Source organism: Phalaenopsis equestris, unplaced genomic scaffold (genome assembly GCF_001263595.1).
Source record: "Phalaenopsis equestris unplaced genomic scaffold, ASM126359v1 Scaffold000548, whole genome shotgun sequence".
Taxonomy (NCBI): Eukaryota; Viridiplantae; Streptophyta; class Magnoliopsida; order Asparagales; family Orchidaceae; genus Phalaenopsis; species Phalaenopsis equestris.
In genome coordinates this window covers 93,908-111,604 of record NW_018164988.1, presented here as the reverse complement: position 1 = coordinate 111,604, position 17,697 = coordinate 93,908, and the positions used below count along the sequence as shown (strand labels likewise).

Below are 17,697 nucleotides of genomic sequence, written 5' to 3'. Positions count from 1 at the left end.
GTGGGCGCGCGCGTGTTCGGCTCGTTTACACCCCTATGCAGAACATATGAGAAAACAATTCTTATGTATTTACATTTGATTTCGAATTTATAAATTTGTTTTTTTTTTTCAAAATTTTCATAAAATCGACGCAAAATTATATTTTTAAAAGCTAGAAAATACAAAGATGATGGGGGTTAAAATCAGACCTTGGTGTCTAGCATGACGGCGCAGAAGATCTTGGTATTGCGAATGGCGATCTTGAGGTTCTCGAGAGTCTCCTGGTGATATTCATGGGAGCCGTGGGAGAAATTGAATCTTGCCACATTCATGCCTGCCCTCAACAACTTCTCCAACATCACCACCGACCTCGACGCCGGCCCGAGCGTGCACACGATCTTCGTCCTCGCCACCGTGCCATCGCTCGGCAGCTGCCTCAATATCTCTTCCATGTCGACATTCGTCATCTCAACGAATCAATCCTTCGTGACGAAAACAACAACACGAGGAGATCTTAGAACCTTATAATGAGAGAAGAAAGGAATTGGGTGGAGAGGCCAAGCTCTGTCGCCCTATAAAAAGGGGAAGAAAACCGCTTCTCCGCCACTGGTTCATGGAAATGATATGTGGAGGTTGATCGAGCCTAAAGATAGCAATAAGATTCGTGCAATTTTTTAGGATATTATGTGGCTCGCGCACAGGCAGACATGAACCGACGAGTTGGCGGGCGTTGGATGACTGGAACGTGGTGATCGGACGGTTTAGATTGAAAGACGCCTGGAAGGTTTTTATATTGGGTCCGGTGGGCCCGAGCGTTGACTTTGTTGAAGCGAGAACTTTGTTCCGCGTCGCAGGATGCAAACGACATTTCAGATGGGGAATATTCTGTAATTATCCCTTCTTATTTACAGGATCAAATGTGAATCTTGATGCACTTTAGGTAAAAGATCTTCCTAATTCAAATTCATGATCATCAAAGCTCTAATTTAAACAAATTTAATCTAAGACCGGACATCTCGACAATACAAGTCCAATGTCATTGAAAGTGATTCAATCTGATTCTAAATAAGATTGGATCAAACATTTGAGCTGTAGCCGTTTTTTTTTGGTACATTAATTAAAACGTCAAATGATCATAAAATTTGGCATGCATAAAATCAAATTGAGCGGCTTGATGAAACGAGCCCAATAAAATGTATTTAAGAGGCCGTTAAAACACTTGTGTTAAAAAAAATAATATGTGAGAAAGGAATTCAATATGAATCATCTGATCAAGTGTTTTGATATTACAACTAAATTTACCAAAGTACCCCTCTAAAAAATCATAAAAAGGCTAACATTCTTCACTTAAATGGTGATAGAGGGAGGGGAAGAAAAGATTTAGCCGTCGAAGCATAACTCTTGAAAAGAAATACAAGGCCGATGATTACTAATAATCGTTCATCACTGTCAACAACAATTGTATCCACAAACTACAACCTTTGTAGTCAACAATGGATGTTGTAGCCACCAACTACCATTATTGTAGCCAATTGTGATTGTTGCAACCTCCAACTATGATTTTTTGTGACTAACTTTGACTGATACGATCACAAACTATAATTATTTTAACAAAACTAATGTCGTGGTAGCCAAACTCCTTTTAAATAGTTGTGTCTGTCAAATTTTGCAATATCTTCTTCCTCAACTCAAGAGAAGAGTGGACATAAGTACTTACTAATTTTCTAGCAGATTACTTCGACTGACTAAGCCTCGTGATTTTTTTCTTCCTTTCTAGTGTTAAAATAATTATAGTTGACAACTAAAGCATAACTTCTAACCGGAAGTGCAAGACAGATAGTTTTTTCATAACTTCGTTTTACAAACCGCAACCATAATTCCTACCTATTTGGCTGCTGCTGCTGCTGCTGCTTTTTCCTCTAACTAAATGCTTTCCCTCAAACTAAATGCTGAGCAACAACCACAACAAGTATATTTAAAGGACAATTACATGCGGACCAACCAAAACATTGATATTTACAAATTAGCCGTCCAAATGATTTTGTCGAACCGATGTATTTACATGTGCCACTATCAACATGGATTGGGATTTTACCATGAATTTTGATATTTGAGTGAGAATTTGAAATTTTGATGAAAGAAGGTGGTTGATTTGTAAAAAAGCAAGTTTCAGAAAGTCTGTATGTATCCCCTCCATAAATATTCTATTTCTTTCTGCCTCATCCATTGAGCTCAACAAACAAAACACAAACATTCAAATAAGAACAAACCAACTTGGAATAAATCAGATATAGCAAAAAGGCTGCCTTGAGCACATCAAAATCACTTAATTATCATTGATGAAGTTATAATCATGTTCAGAAAGTTTAAGAAAGTATCAAATCAACTGAAAAATAAATAAAAAAATAAAAACAATTCCCTGCTCTGTAAAACAGAAAAGAATAAACACAACAAAACTTTTTCAATAAACATGGAGCTTCCTGCATGGCACAGGCTAGGCTGGGCATAAACAAAGAAGGTTAAGAACCTGTAAAAGTTTGAGCAGATTCAGGTCAGCTTCTTTGATCCCTTCACAACCAAGACTTTGATGAGAGAAGCAATGCCGATGCGAAACAAAGCAACCACCGAATCGCCGGGACTGCATAGCTTCCAATCGACCGCCGATTTTAAAGCAGCATCCACAATCACTTCCGTGGACTCCGCATCCACAGCTTTCGCAGAGCCTTCCATGAAAGCTAAGAATGAATTGATTATGTTCATGTACACATATATCTTCACATACATGCTTCAACCCCTTCATCTGTCATCTAACCAGACGGAAGGATTTAATTGATTGATGTAGTATTCAATTCCCTCAAGAAGACCGTGCATCTCTTCGTCATAATTTCGTTCGGAGCAAGCATCGACGAACTCTTCCTATAGCTCTGGCGCACAAACGTCGATTCTTGTTTCGATTTCCAAGCGTAAACCACCCAAATATTCAATGCCAAACTCCACCCTCCAGACCTCTGTTGAATCCATGGGAAGAAACCTAATTTTATGAATACATGCTAGAAGATTTCCAAGATCTAGGTTTGCCCATGTAATTCCAACAATATAGCTAGGAGTTTGCATGTTAGACAATGCCCATATTAATAATGATGTAAAGAACCATCATTTAATGAGTATATCAACAAAGAGATGCACTCATTGGCAATTCCTCTTCACTAAAATATCCCAAATCTCCCATTAAATGATCATAAGGTGCCACTCCAGTATCAGGGAAATATCCTTCTTCCTTCATGTGTTTAGTTAGCCATCTCAACTCAACATATATATCCTCAATCTCTGGATGAAGAAGCTCCCCGATGACAAAAACATGAACCCTGCTCTTCATTTCTATCCAACTACATCCAGGTTCCTTATTCACCCCTCGCAGCTTCATCAATCTCCTAACTCTCTCCACATCATCCCGACGATTCCACGAAGCGTATATATTTGACAACAAAATGTACGCAGAAGAATCTGTGGAGCCCAACTCCATCAACCTCTCCCCCGCATACGCTCCAAAATGGAAATTCTTCTTATTTCTACACGACCCCAACACGATGCGCCACAAACACATCCCATGATCCATAGGAACCGATTCAATGAACTCTCGGGCTTCCTCGAACTTACCTGCACGAGTAAGCATGTCTACCATGCAAGCAAAATGCTCAATTTTCGGTGCCAAACCATATTCATCTTGCATTAATCTAAAATAGCTCCAACCTTTCTCAACTAGGCCAATGTGGCTACAAGCAAAGAGGACATTAATGAAGGTCACATGGTCTGGCTCTGTGCCTTCCAACCTCATCTCTTCAAAGAGGTTGAGGGCATCGACTCCACGACCATTTTGAGAATAACCAGATATGATCGAGTTCCATGCAACAACGTCCTTCTGAGGCATCCTTCTAAATACATGGCCGCATTCTTCGAGGTTTCCACACTTTGCATACATTGTAGAGAGAGCGCTACCAATAGGTATACCAATACCAAACCCATGTTTAATAGTACGCGCATGGATCTGCTTTCCGTGCTCGAAAGCCGCAAGGCTCGAACAAGCACGTAGTGCGCTCGCAATGGTGAGATTGTTAGGCAAAAGGCCATCACTTTCCATTTTATTGTACATTGTGAGAGCTTCTTCATGCTCACCATTCTGCACGTAAGCCGATATCATTGTCGTCCAAAGAACAACATCAACCTCTCGTAACATATCAAAGGCCCTTCTCGCATCTTCGATGCGGAAGCATTTCGCGTACATATCAACCAAAGCACTTTTAACATAAACTTGAGTTTCAAAACCCAATTTTAGAATGTAACAATGAGCTTCAATTCCCTCGGGTAACAATGATTGATCACCGCAAGCATTGAGGATGCCAACGAAAGTGAACTCTGTCGGGCTTACATCATTAGAGTGCATATTGCAAAACAACTGCAAAGCCTTCAAAGAATCCCCATTTTGCGCATATCCGGTAATCATTGCAGACCAAGTGATTGGGCTCTTATTATCCGACGACATAAAAATCACCAATGCCTCATCCAAGCAGTGGCACTTTGTGTACAAAGTAATGAGAGAATTGTCAACAGGGATAAAAGAAACCAATCCGTTCTTAATTGTGAGATCATGGACCTGTCTTCCCATATGTAAGAATTCTAGTGAAACCAAAGCGCTCAGAACGCTCGTAACGACAAACTCATTCACACTACATTCATCCTCCACTACCATCAGCCTGAAAAGCTCAAAAGCCTCAAAACCATCCCTATTAGAAGCATATCCAGAAATCATAGCTGCCCAAGATACAGAATTCTTCTGAGGCATTCTGTCAAACACCTTCCGGGCATCAGATAGAAGTCCAAGTTTACAATACATGTTAAGCAGAGAGCTCCCAACAAACACATCAGCCGAATTATCAGTCTTGATTGCCACGCAGTGAGCCTCCATGCCCCATCCGGCCATTTCTAGAGAATGCGAAGCGGCGGAGAATACTCCCGCAAAGGTGAAAGCGTTGGGACGTGATCCACCATGGGCGACCATACGCCGGAAGAGATCAAAAACAGCAGCAGAGCCGGTGAGTCCCAGCTGGGAGTAGCTGTTGATAAGGCAGTTCCAAGAGACTACGTCCCAACACCCAGCTCCCATGTCTTCGAAGGCCATCGCGGCGTTGGAGAGATGGCCGCATTTAGCGTACATGTTGACGACGCTATTTCCGACGAATCTGTCTTCCAAAGAACCAATTTTTATGGACAAAGCGTGGACGGAGCGCCCGGCTTTGACGATTCGCTGGTCCGTGCAGCGGAGGAGAAGGCTGAACAGTGATGGAGTGGAATGCCGCATCGAACGCGCGGGGAAGGAGCGCAAGGAGGCAGGGAGAGTTCGACCGAAGAGAGATAGAACATTGCATTGATTAGAACTCGATTCCTTCGCCGACGACAGTAGCGCGGGAGGCGGCGGCGGCGGCCTCAAAGTGTTTTCAACTTTCTTTCCGGCCCAGCTTTTGGGAAAAAATATTCCATCAATACCTTCATCATTACTCCGATAAGGGCCCCTCCCATATATGCACACAAACCCATTTTAGTAAACAAAAATTAATTTAATATATGTGTGGATCTATCTATACACGTTGCAAAACTTAATTGAAGTCGTGATGCAAAACTGTATCATAACTCTTAAGATAGAAGAGAATGTTAGGTGTGGAGTTCATATGCATGGAAAGTGAATTTTAATCATATTGTATTCATAAGTACAATCATGAATGCAATCTTCTATTATATGAATGTACTGAAGTGTGCCTGTATGCAGACTTCACACCAAATATTTTTTCCCTCGAGTGAAGCCTCCATTAATTTGATTAATCTGTGCATATATAATTTAAATTAAATAACAAAATTGAATTTTAAATTAAAATAATAATAATAAGATCCACCAAAATTTTTGTTTAAATCAATTTAGATTGAATCGAATTGATATATGATTCAGTTTAGTTGATTCGGTTTGGAGCAAGCCAAAATAAAATTGAATTTTAAATTAAAAAAATAATAATAAAATCCACCAAAATTTTTGTTTGAATCAAATTAGATTGAATCGAATTGATATGTGATTCAGTTTAGTTGATTCGGTTTGGAGCAAGCCAAAATTTAATATTGGCCTGAATTAATATTCTATTTTAAAATTAAAAAATTTAATAACTTTTTTTTTTCTTCTTAAAATCTCTATAAAATTTAAAATTTCAAAGTTACCTAAAATAATTAAATCATATGCTTGATTTATTTTATTTTTCAAATACATTTAATTTTTTAATCTTAATATTATTTGATTTTTCGATTTCTTTTAATGACTATTAGAACTGAAAATAAAATCTTAAATTTTTTTACAACTAAAAATTGAATGGTTATTTTAAAACAGAACTAAATTAGTCCAAGAACTAAATTGTTATTTCCAAGTACCTGCTTATGGTCTCTGTGGAGCGTTGAAAAAGCTCAGAAGCAGCACAAATGGACTCATTGTATGATAGAATAAAAAACGAGATAACTAGAACTTCTCTGGATGTGAAGCGAGAGATCCATGCAAACCATGCTTCTACTGCAATTCATCAAGCAAATCACAGAAAATATGTTTCAACATTCAGAACATGCTGTGAATTATGCTTGGATGCGTTTCAAGTAGTTCGCCAACCCATTTGTCACCCACAAATGACATTGTCTCACGAGGGCTCTTATATAAATTTCTATGGTAATACTTATTTGTGGTTAGCATCATTGCTATCTCAATTATTTGTATAATTCTCTCTTCATTTCGTGGGTCCATCTATTTAAAAGATGTGTCTTTAAGTTTTAATATTAAGCATAGGTTATCACAGAGGTGCGTGTAAGTACTAAAAAGAGTCCTAGAAGAAGTGCCACCACTCTTATTACAAACAAAAAATCCAAAATAGTTGTGACAACTAAAGAATTACAACTAGGTAGTGTACATCTATAAGAAACAACGAAGGTAGAGAATCCGCCGTTCTAGCACCAGGGTAAAGAAAGTTTCCCGCTTATTTCGGTCCTCCATAAGTTCTACAACAAATAAGTTTAGGGGCATGTCATCAAAACTCTCTGGAACAGAGTTTAGCAGCTTCAAAACATCAGTTGTAGTAAGGTATATATGCAGAGAGTTGTGCTAGCGCTAAATGCCATATATTTACAATAGCAGAAAAACCAAATTCTAATGGACAATTTTTTTACAGAACAAACACTGCTCCTAAATTATAGATCTAACATAGAAATTGAGATATTTACAATATAAAAAAAAATCAAATTCTTATGGATGTTTGCTCAAAATAACCAGCACTGTGCTTAAATTACCTCCATACTATATTTTCAAAAAAACTAACACTGCTCGTGAATATCAAAACCCACCAAGTCAACAAAGGCACCAAAGTACGTAAACATCTAAAAAACCCAAACGGCAAAACAAAAAACATAACTAAGAAGATAATAAAGTAACAAAATACTGCAATCAATTGACTAAAAAAATGTGAGGCGATAAGCCAAAGTACATATGGAGAAGAGACACCTCAACAGCTGAAGAAAAAGGTCAATGTTATCCTAAAACCGTAGCGACAGAGAAGGAGGCGGGTGGTGGAATGGAAGGAAAATCAAGGGTAATATCGAGAACATGGGGATGTATAACGACAAATTCATGAGAGTAGCAAAGAGATTTTGCAACCGAAACGGCGGCGGAGCCGCGGAACGCATCGGCTCTCCCACTTTCCCCCTTTCTTCTTTCTGCGGACGACCAACAACGAAAAATAGGGCAAAAGCCGAATGCCAGACGCGTCATTTCGCATTTTGACACCAAAAAGCCACGAAAACGACACCCTGCTCTCAACAAAAGATTCTATTGTAGTAGTATTCAGATATAGATTGTAATTTGCTTTGAGATTAGCATTGTCTAGGATAAATTTATGTTGCACTAATCTCAAATTAAATTCAGTGATTTCTATGTTGATTCTAAAACAATTATACCAAAATATTACTTATTTATTTTTGTAATCAGATAAATGGATGATAGCAATTTTTTCAGACTATCAACTTGCACAAATCTCATCATCACTATCATCTACAAGAATAAGCTATGATATAATAATCAATGTTATGAAATATATCCTATCAGTTCATACTTACACAGTCTCTACGGACAGTGGCAAACAATTGCCTCACCTAGCAAATAGAAAATATACATAATTTTCAGGACTTTGAATTTTCCCGCATTTTTTCGACAATATGTCTACTCTTTTCCTCGATATTTCGTCTCTTTTCTTCGAGCTTCTCTCCCATTTTCTTTCCTAGATCCATCATTCTCGCTCGCCGGCCCACCCGTTTGGGCTTAGCATCCTCTTCAGAAAAGGCTGATGATGAATCTCCCCTGCTGTGGTTGCTACTATCTAATGTTCCATAGGTTTGCAATAACGGCACCGACAATTCCGTGCTCGTGCCAGCGTCCGACCGTGCATCGCCATAAGGGGTACCACTCGACGAAACTGATCTCGATGCACCGTTTTCAGTTTGGGACGAAAAAGACTTCGGGACATGATCGATGGGTGATTTCGATACATAAACTACATCCTTTACTTTTTCAGTTTTATCATCAGGTTTAGGTCCACTGGGAGAATCGGTGGTAGGCTTTGTTTTTAGATCTCCGGCAGGGCCGGCGGCTACATCGAGACCCGGCTTGCTCGTATTCATGGCTTCCTGGCTGATTCGGATGAGCGGAGCAGCGTTTTGAGGAAGCCAGTCATCCTTTTCTGCCAACATCCATGGAATGCAGATGCTTTCGCAATTTGGGAGGACCAGATTGTCACGAACTGCAGCCTACCAATTACAAAAAAAGGAAAAAAAAAAAAACAGAAGATTTACAAACATACAACTTAATTCTTATATATTTACATTATGAACACCTAAACTTTAATTTTAAAGTGCACCTATGTAAGAAAAAGGTGTATTTTTATTTGATATGAAAGATTTGGGTGGCAAGAATGTAAGTAGTAAAGTTTAGGTGTTAGATATGCAAATACATAGAAATTGGGGGTATGCATGTAAATGCCCCAAAAAGAAGAAAAAGGAAGGTACCACTCAATATCAATATATTTAACCACTCAATATCAATATATTTAAAATATCTAACACCTAAAATTTAAGTTTTACAAACTGTCATTTTATCTAAGCAAGATGAAGTGTATTTCACCTTTTAAAAGTTCAAATGGTGAAATTTTTTGTGCAATGAAAGCTTTGGCTGGCATGAATGTATAAAGTAAAGTTTAGGTGTTAGATATGTAAATGCATAAAAATTGGGTAGTTTGTATGTAAATGCCCCAAAAGAAAAAAATATTTACATGCATGCCACTAATTTATAGATATTTACATATCTAATGCCTAAACTTTATTTTTACATACATACCACTTTGTCTATGCATGATGACGTGTATTTTACATCTTTGAAGTTAATACGATGTTATTTTTGATGTGATATGAAAGATTTAGGTGACTCGAATAGCGTTAGATATGTAAATACATAGGAATTGGTTGGTATGCATGTAAATGCCCCCAAATAAAATGTAGTAAAGAAACTTTTCTAACAATCATGTATTCATTGAATAAAAATTTGTTACCTTAAATCGATTCCCCATGAGCAAAGCGATGCGAGTGCTTGTAATTTTTCTGTCTCCAACGGAAGATTCCAATTGCCAATCTATATCAGGCATGGATGTGAATCCAAACCATAACCGATCAGAAGGTGGAGGTCTTATGTGAAAGCGCAGCGATCCTCGGAGAGATGCAATTTTTATGGACAAGGAAAGGGGCACCTTACATTTAGAAGGAAGAGGAGGAAGAGAAGAAGAAAATTGCAGTGTCAGAAGCTCGCATGGAATTTATCTAAGCAATGAATACTTGAATCGACATTAACCGAAGCATGATCAAATGAGAGGGACGTAGGATAAAAAATTGAGTAGCTGTTTTCTGTTTCACTAATGCTAAAATTTCTTAGAGTCTGTTTGACATCATTTTAATTTTTTATTTTTATTTTTTTCCTTTTATCTCTAAAAATATTATTTAATGTGCTCTTCTATGTGTTTTTCTTATTTTTTGTTTCTATGAAGAAACTTACATGTTTTTTAAAAGACAAAATAATTTTTATGTGTTTTAAAAAACAACTATACATTAATCAAATACCGAAACATATCTGTTTCAAATAAAAACATAAAAAAAAGAAAAGATGGTAAAAGACAATCAAGCAGCAGCAACATAAGTAAAAGATAGTAATTACAAGATCTAATTAGCAGATAGTTGGTAATTAGATCTTGTAATTACTATCTAACACCCATCGATCAATCCAAGTAACTCTAGAAGGCTCCACCGTATTCTAGAGAATATTAGAAGAAAAAACACAAAGAATAAACTAAAAAGATCTAGGGCTGTATGTATATAAGAGAATGATGTATAACTATCTAGAAACTAGACTAATCTAATTTAAAATAAAAAATTTGCTTAAACTTGAAGGGGAATATAAATAGGAGTCCTTCCCCCTCATTTGGAACCATCCAAGGTTCCCATGCATTAAAGTGTTGTGATCACTATTTCTTAGTGAAGTATTTCTTTCTCCAATATTTCTCCCTATTCTTCTTCCTAAAGTGTTTTGTGCTTACAAGTCCAAGAGTAGTGAAAGTTAGCTGATTTAGTGCCAAAAAAGAGCATTGAAACTGCACGGATAACTTGAGATAAGAGTCTGTGACATTTGGTATCAAAGCCAGAGTTCGAAGATATGGTAAAGGGTTTTAAAGAGCATGTCATGTTGTCTGAAGCCATAAATGTGGAGCAATCTCAACAGGGACGAGGTGGCGACAAGCAACAGAATCCTACTGCATCCAAACCACATGGGAGGTCGAAGGAGCTCATATATGACTTTGATTCACGCCTTACTCGAGTAGAGGAGGCTATGAACGTCATGGAGGCTCGACTAGAGGATCAAGACCAAAAGGTGGATGACCTTGAGAAGGAGGACATCAACATTCATTCCACAATCAAATGCATGATGTTTCAACCGGAGAAATCAATTTCTTTTAAAGACCAATTGGTGAAGATGCGAGAAAATCTAATGGAGTTCATCAATGTATAACGGTCTCATGAAGAAGAGATAAACAACCTACGTGACATATTGGAGGAGATACGTGGAGATATTTCACTATGCAAGGAAGCATTAGCAACATCCACAAGCAATCATACTTTCGAAGCCAAACACATTGAAGTACCAAAACCTAAGAATTTTGGGGGAGCTCACAACACAATGGAAGTAGACAACTTCCTATGAGAACTCGACCAATGCTTTGGACCGATGGGGATTACGGATGAAGATGCAAGAATAAAATTTGTAGCTCTTTGTCTCTCAGACATCGCTATGTTATGGTGGACAAGAAGGTGTAGAGACATCGAGAAAGGTATATGCACCATATCCACCTTTGATGACTTCAAAAAAGAGCTAAAGCGGCAATTATACCCTGAGAACGCAGAGGATGAGGCTAGAGCTCGGTTAAGAAGGCTCAAGCAAACGGGATCGATTCGGGAATATATTAAGGAGTTTACTAGCCTGGTCCTTGAAATTCCCGACCTATCTGACAAGGATGCTTTGTTCAACTTCAAGGATCAACTCCAGCAGTGGGCGAAGACTAAGCTTAGGAGGCTTGGAGTGCAAGACCTAGCTACTGTCATCGCCGTCACAGATAGTTTGGTGGACCATACAAATGAGTCTACAAAGCTAAGGGAGAAGAAGAGTAACTATGTCACAAGTGGGGGAGACAAGGACCAACACGAGGAAAAGGCCCGTCGCGAATCGACCCCATCCAAGGCAAAAGCCAAGGGGAAGTCTAAAAAAAACAAACTTAAACCACACAAAAACTGCTTCCTTTGTGGAGGACCTCATTGGGCAAGGGATTGCCCTCAGAGAAGACCATGAACTCTCTTTGCAAGCCATCAAAATGAAGAATGAAGCGATATGGCAGTCCAAGTGCGAACAATGCAACTGCTCAATGTGGTGCATTCCTATCCGAAAATTCCGACAAAAGGACTTCTCTTCGTGGAGATGATTATAAGTGGGTCATTTACTAAAGACATGATAGATACCAGAGCTTCTCACAACTTCATCTCTATTGAAGAAGCGAAGAGGATGGGTCTACAAATAACTAAAGGAGGAGACTCCATCAAATAAGTCAAATCAACGGCTAGGTCAATCTACGGAGTGCAAAAAAGGTGAAGACCTGTGCTAGAGATTGATCAGGTACGTCGAATTTCTCCATGATTTCAAAGTAATCCTTGGTCTAGAATTCTTGGATCGAATGAGAGTGTTCCCAATACCATTTGTCAATATCATGTGCATCGTGGAGGACAACCAAGCTTGCCTAGTACCGACAACAAGGATTGTCACGCAAGAAGCCAAAAATGTTATCGGTCATTCAATTCAATAAGGGCATTCGACAAGAGGAGGAGAGTTATTTGGCTATTCTTCATGACTCCGATGAAGAATGAAAGCCCCAAGAAGACATGTCAAGGGAAGTAGTGGCAGTACTTGAGGAATTCAAAGATGTTTCACCACCAGAATTACCAAAAGAACTACCACCAAAAAGAGAGATCGATCATCAGATCGAGCTGAAATCAATGGGAGGTTATCGCATGACACCTCAAGAACTGGCAGAGCTACGCAAACAATTGAAGGAGTTGTTGGAGGCAGGATTCATCCAACCATCTAAAGCCCCATATGGTGCCCCAGTTCAATTTCAGAAAAGAAAAGATGGTTCTCTGCGCATATGCATAGACTACAGGGCTTTAAACAAAATTATCGTAAAGAACAAATACCCAATTCCTCTCATTGCTGACCGATTTGATCAACTGAGGAGCGCAAGGTATTTCTCAAAATTGGATCTTCGATCAGGTTACTATCAAGAGAAGATAACAGAAGGGGAAGAACCGAAGACCACTTGCGTGACTAGGTATGAGTTGTTTGAATTTTTAGTTATTCCTTTTGGGTTAATCAGTGCTTCTACTACATTTTGCACCTTGATGAACAAAATATTAAACCATACTTGGAACGTTTGTTGTTGTCTACCTGGATTACATAGTGGTGTATAACAACACACTCCAAGATCACCTAAGACATCTCTGAGAAGTATTCGAAGTACTAAAAGATAAACTACTACCGACAATTCATAAAGGGCTATTCTGCAAAAGCTGCTCCGTTGACGGACCTACTCAAGAATAAGTCAAGTGCAAGGAATAGCATGTGTCAAAAAGCATTTGAAGCATTTGAAGATCTCAAGAAGGGCAATCAATGAAGAATTTGTACCTAGCCTTCCTGATCATACCAAGGAGTATGAAATGCACATTGACATCGATGTGTTTGACTTCGCTATAGGGGGAGTACTTATGCAAGATGGACATCCAATTGCGTACGAAAAATGGAAACTCAATGAGATGAATCGTCGCTACACAGTTCAAGAAAAGGAGATGATGGCTATCATAAATTACCTTAGAGTATGGAGACACTACCTACTTGGCTCTAAATTCAAGGTCATGACAGACAATATCAGACACATGCCAAACAACAGAACATACAATCATTTCACAAGTCTCCAGCTCCCTCATAAGCAAAATCAAAGAAGGGTTGAACTCTAATCCACAAGCCCAAAGTATTATTGCTCTGATGAAGGAAGAGAAAACCAAAAAATTCTGGATAAATGAAGATGTCCTCTACTACCGAAGTTGGATGGATTTGGAAGCATCCTAGTTGTGGTAGATAAATTCAACAAATATGCAACATTCATTGTTGCTCCTGCAAACTATACTGTCGAAGAAGCTGCAAAGCTCTTTTACTGCAATGCGGTGAAGCTATGGGGAATACCACAGAGCATTATTAGTTGTAGGGATCCTCGCTTCACCGAGAGATTTTAGACTGAACTATACAAGATGTTGGGTCAGATTTAAACTTTCTACAAGCTTTCATCCTCAAAAGTGACGGTTAGACTGAGAGGATGAATGCCCTCTTGGAGCTATATTAGCATCACTATGTGAGTACAAATTAATAAAATTGAACCAAATTGTTTGATGCGACACAATTCTCTTTTAATTTGCAAATAAGCGAAGCCGTCAACAAGAGCCCTTTCAAGATAATCATGGGACAACTCATGACTCCCCTCTTCCTTACAACCAACTATGAAGGAAAAAGTTTAGCAGCCTTCAAGTTTGTTAAGTCTCGGAATGAGCAAAGGGAGTTAGCTCGAGAACATTACACAAGGCTGCTAGAAGAATGAAGAAATGGGTAGACAAAAAGAGAAGGTATATTGAGTTTAAAGGAGATTTAGTCCTTGTAAAACTTCTACCCCAACAATTCAAAATATTTTGAAAGGTACATAAAGGGTTGATTCGAAGATACGAAGAGCCTTTCGAGGTGATGAAACAGGCGATAAATGTCTCCTACCTACAAACTCAACCTTCCACCAAAATTAAAGATACATCCAGTATTTCATGTAAGCATGTTGAAGCCCTATTATGAAGACATGGAAGACCCTTTAAGAGGGATTTCTAAGTGAGCGCCTACAACCGCAATCACCTCTTTTGATAAAGTTGAAGAAATACTGGCAGACAGGGCAATTAGACGATGAGGGGTGCCAAACTACAATGAGTATGTCTCATGAAGTGGAAAAAATTGCCTGATAGCGAAGCTAGATGGGAGAATGAAGGCACACTATGACAATTCAAAGAAAAGATCCAACAACATCAGGAGGATGGCGCAATGAGGGGAGAGTGTCACACTCCGCCATGTTCAAAGAAATTGACAAGACAACCATCGGATGGAATGTTCTAGAGAAAAGCAGAAGGAGAAGAGCAATCCAAGTAACTCTAGAAGAGAAAAAAACATATTAGAAGAAAAAGCTCTAAGGAGAATTCAAGAATAACCTAGAAAGATCTAGTGATACGTATGTATATAAAAGAATGGTGTAAAGCTATCACAAAACTGGACTATTCTCATGTAATCTAAAAAATTCTCTTAGACTTAGAGGGGACAATAACTAAGAGTCCCTCCCCCTCATTTGGAACAATACAAGGTTCCCAAGCATTCAAGTGTTGTAATAACTCTTGTTAGTGAAGTGTTTCTTTCTCCAATGCTTCTCCCTACTCTCCTTCCTAGGGTGTCTTGTGCTTACAAGTCCAAACGTTGTGAGAGTTAAGTTGATTTAGTGCTAAGAAAGAGCATTAAAGCTGCACGGGTGACTTGAGATAAGTTAGTTCATGACATGCTGCTCCTCTAAACAACAAAAGTAATACCTATTGTATATGATACCGAATGGAGAGTAATACCGAAGTTAACCCAAAGCACAATCAAAATGAAAATATAATTGCTAAAATTCAATACTAATACAAACAAAAGTCTTGACAATAGGAAAATAATCAACACACATAAAAAACATCCTAGGATGAGGGTGAAAGTGGTGAACATCAGCACGACTGGTGAGGGCTGCGACAGCAACTAAAGGGCTGTGGTGGGGTGGCGGCAGCAAGGTAAGGTGCTGGATGAGGTTGTGGTAGCAGGGTGGAGTGCTGGAGGAGTTTGGCAACAATAAGGAGGGAGCCTGGAGGGATGTGAGACAGAAAAAAGGGTGGTTGGGGCTCTCGGCAACAAGCAGGAAAAGGGAAGGAAAGGGCTGGACGATGGTTGGACAGCAGCAAACTGCTGGCAGAGCAATTCCAGAAGAGACAACGGCAAATCCAGCAGCTGGGATAAGGTTGGGGAAGCGGGGAATTGTAGATAAACACCACCTCAAGAGTTACAGTTGAAGTACCTTCTTGCCTTTAGATACAACATTCAAAGAGAAAACTTGGACACAAACGGCTCTCCTGACAGAAAATTTAGCAAAAACTAACCCTAAATAAAGCAAAGAACATATTTATAATAGTAGACAAGTAAGAAGAACTTGGGCGGCAACCCTAACCCAAATAGTTGGGCCAGCCGGCCCCCTTCCCTAGACCGGTCCAACTGTTCCAGTTGGACCAGCAGCCAGTTCAGTAGAGCCCGCTTAACAAGCTCACATCCTCTAATCAACATCATCATCACAGCAATATATCAACTTCTTGCTTATATGATCAATAGAGAGCAGCACTTATATCCTAAAGCGGTTAACTAAATAGGCATGATCTAAACTCATGGTAATACCGGGTCATTCTAGGTCTAGAACTGTCATATAAAAATGCAATATAAAAATACTGTTATTTAAGGCAATGAAATGTAAAAGGAAAATTAGAAATGAAAGTTTTATTTTCCATTATGATGCAAGAAAAAAAAATGCATTTTCATTGAAAAAACATTTGGAAGCAAGTTAACACAAATACTTATTTACTGCCATGAAATAAACTAAAGAATAAAGAATCAAATTCACATGAAATTTAATTTGATTTAAGATCGCAGGAGATTTAAGATCAACAGAACAGAACGGGTAGCACAGATTTATGCAATGAAATAATCACAATCAGTAAGTCACAAAATCGAAAAGAGTACAAGTTGGAAGATAAATAAATCTAGGGAAAAGAAATATGAACTGAATGGATGACACTGTATTCCAACAACTCCTAAAGCATCAGACAAATTAGTTCAAATCCAATAGAATCTCCAGGAACTGACAAAGCCAGGATTAAAGGATATTTTTTGAAATTGCATTTCTTCCAAGGAACCCTCTCACATCTAGAAATCTGATACGAATTGGCACGATTGTCCATAGAAATTAAGGCAAACATATATTTTATGCAAGACAAAGATAAGTAACTAAAATTCAAGAGTTAGGCAATCTCCACCAATTCATACATTTCAAGATGTAGAAAATCTCTCCCAAACCCTAAACATATAAGACTCACAAAAGTAATGTCATGCATACCTAACTCTAAACCTATTAGGATCTATTTATACTAAACAATAATAAATAATAGAAGACTCAATTGCCATTAGGGCTAATAAAATATTAAATCCCCCATAAGAATAGGCTGGCGTAACAAAATCATATCATAAGATTGTATTGCTCATTAGAACAGAACAGACCATATAATTTGAGATGATCAATAATTTTACACTTACTGAAAAAGCCAAGCAAATGATTGATCTCAGTAGTGCCCTACTTAGTTTTAGTAGTTTTATTCGAAATTTTCCTTTTAGTTTCAGTTTGGTTAAACATGCCTGTGATGATACTAAAAAGAACCTTATGTATTCTCTTAATATTTTTTATTCCCTAGTTGAGGTAGACAGTGGTTCAGATATTGATTAATTGGCTTGCAAGAGGATTTAATCAGTTCAATTTGCAAGAGGATCAATGGTTCTATCCTAATTGCTAGGTTTTGTAATGTAATTTGACACTAGTAATGTGGTCCCTTAAGCAAATTCCGATTTTCTCATGCTTGACTAAATTAGGGGTTACTATTTCCCATGATATCCTCTATTTCATGCTATATATTTCACTGGTTAAGCCCTAATGGTTCCATTTTTCCACTCTTATACTTGTCACATGGCTAACTATGGAGTCATAGTGAACAATAGTTGAAATTGTCTGTGGCTGAGCACGTATGGTTTTTTTCCAACTTTTGCATCAAGAGACGACAAATAGAATAAATTGAAGTTGAAAAATATCA

General features: G+C 38.3%; 3 protein-coding genes across 3 annotated transcripts in view; all 3 read right to left on the bottom strand.

Moving 5' to 3' along the window:
• Positions 1–572, bottom strand: part of LOC110029100 (pyruvate kinase, cytosolic isozyme-like) — a gene marked incomplete in the record, with an annotated part of 3,039 nt that extends 2,467 nt beyond the window's left edge. The window contains 1 exon segment of the mRNA XM_020731227.1: positions 189–572. Within this exon segment, the coding sequence (XP_020586886.1) occupies positions 189–446 (258 nt within the window).
• A 1,723-nt stretch (positions 573–2,295) lies between these two features.
• Positions 2,296–5,524, bottom strand: LOC110029101 (pentatricopeptide repeat-containing protein At2g33680). The gene has a single exon (XM_020731228.1). It carries the CDS (start codon positions 5,333–5,335, stop codon positions 3,149–3,151), a length of 2,187 nt encoding a protein of 728 aa, XP_020586887.1. The 5' UTR covers positions 5,336–5,524; the 3' UTR covers positions 2,296–3,148.
• A 2,546-nt stretch (positions 5,525–8,070) lies between these two features.
• The window catches only part of LOC110029091 (testis-expressed protein 2-like), a 36,366-nt gene continuing 26,739 nt past the window's right edge, over positions 8,071–17,697 (bottom strand). The window contains exons 7-8 of the mRNA XM_020731219.1: positions 9,651–9,845; positions 8,071–8,853 (exon numbers count right to left, since the gene is read on the bottom strand). Coding sequence (XP_020586878.1) covers positions 8,230–8,853; positions 9,651–9,845 — 819 coding nt within the window. The 3' untranslated portion in view covers positions 8,071–8,229. The remainder of the gene's footprint in view (positions 8,854–9,650; positions 9,846–17,697) is intronic.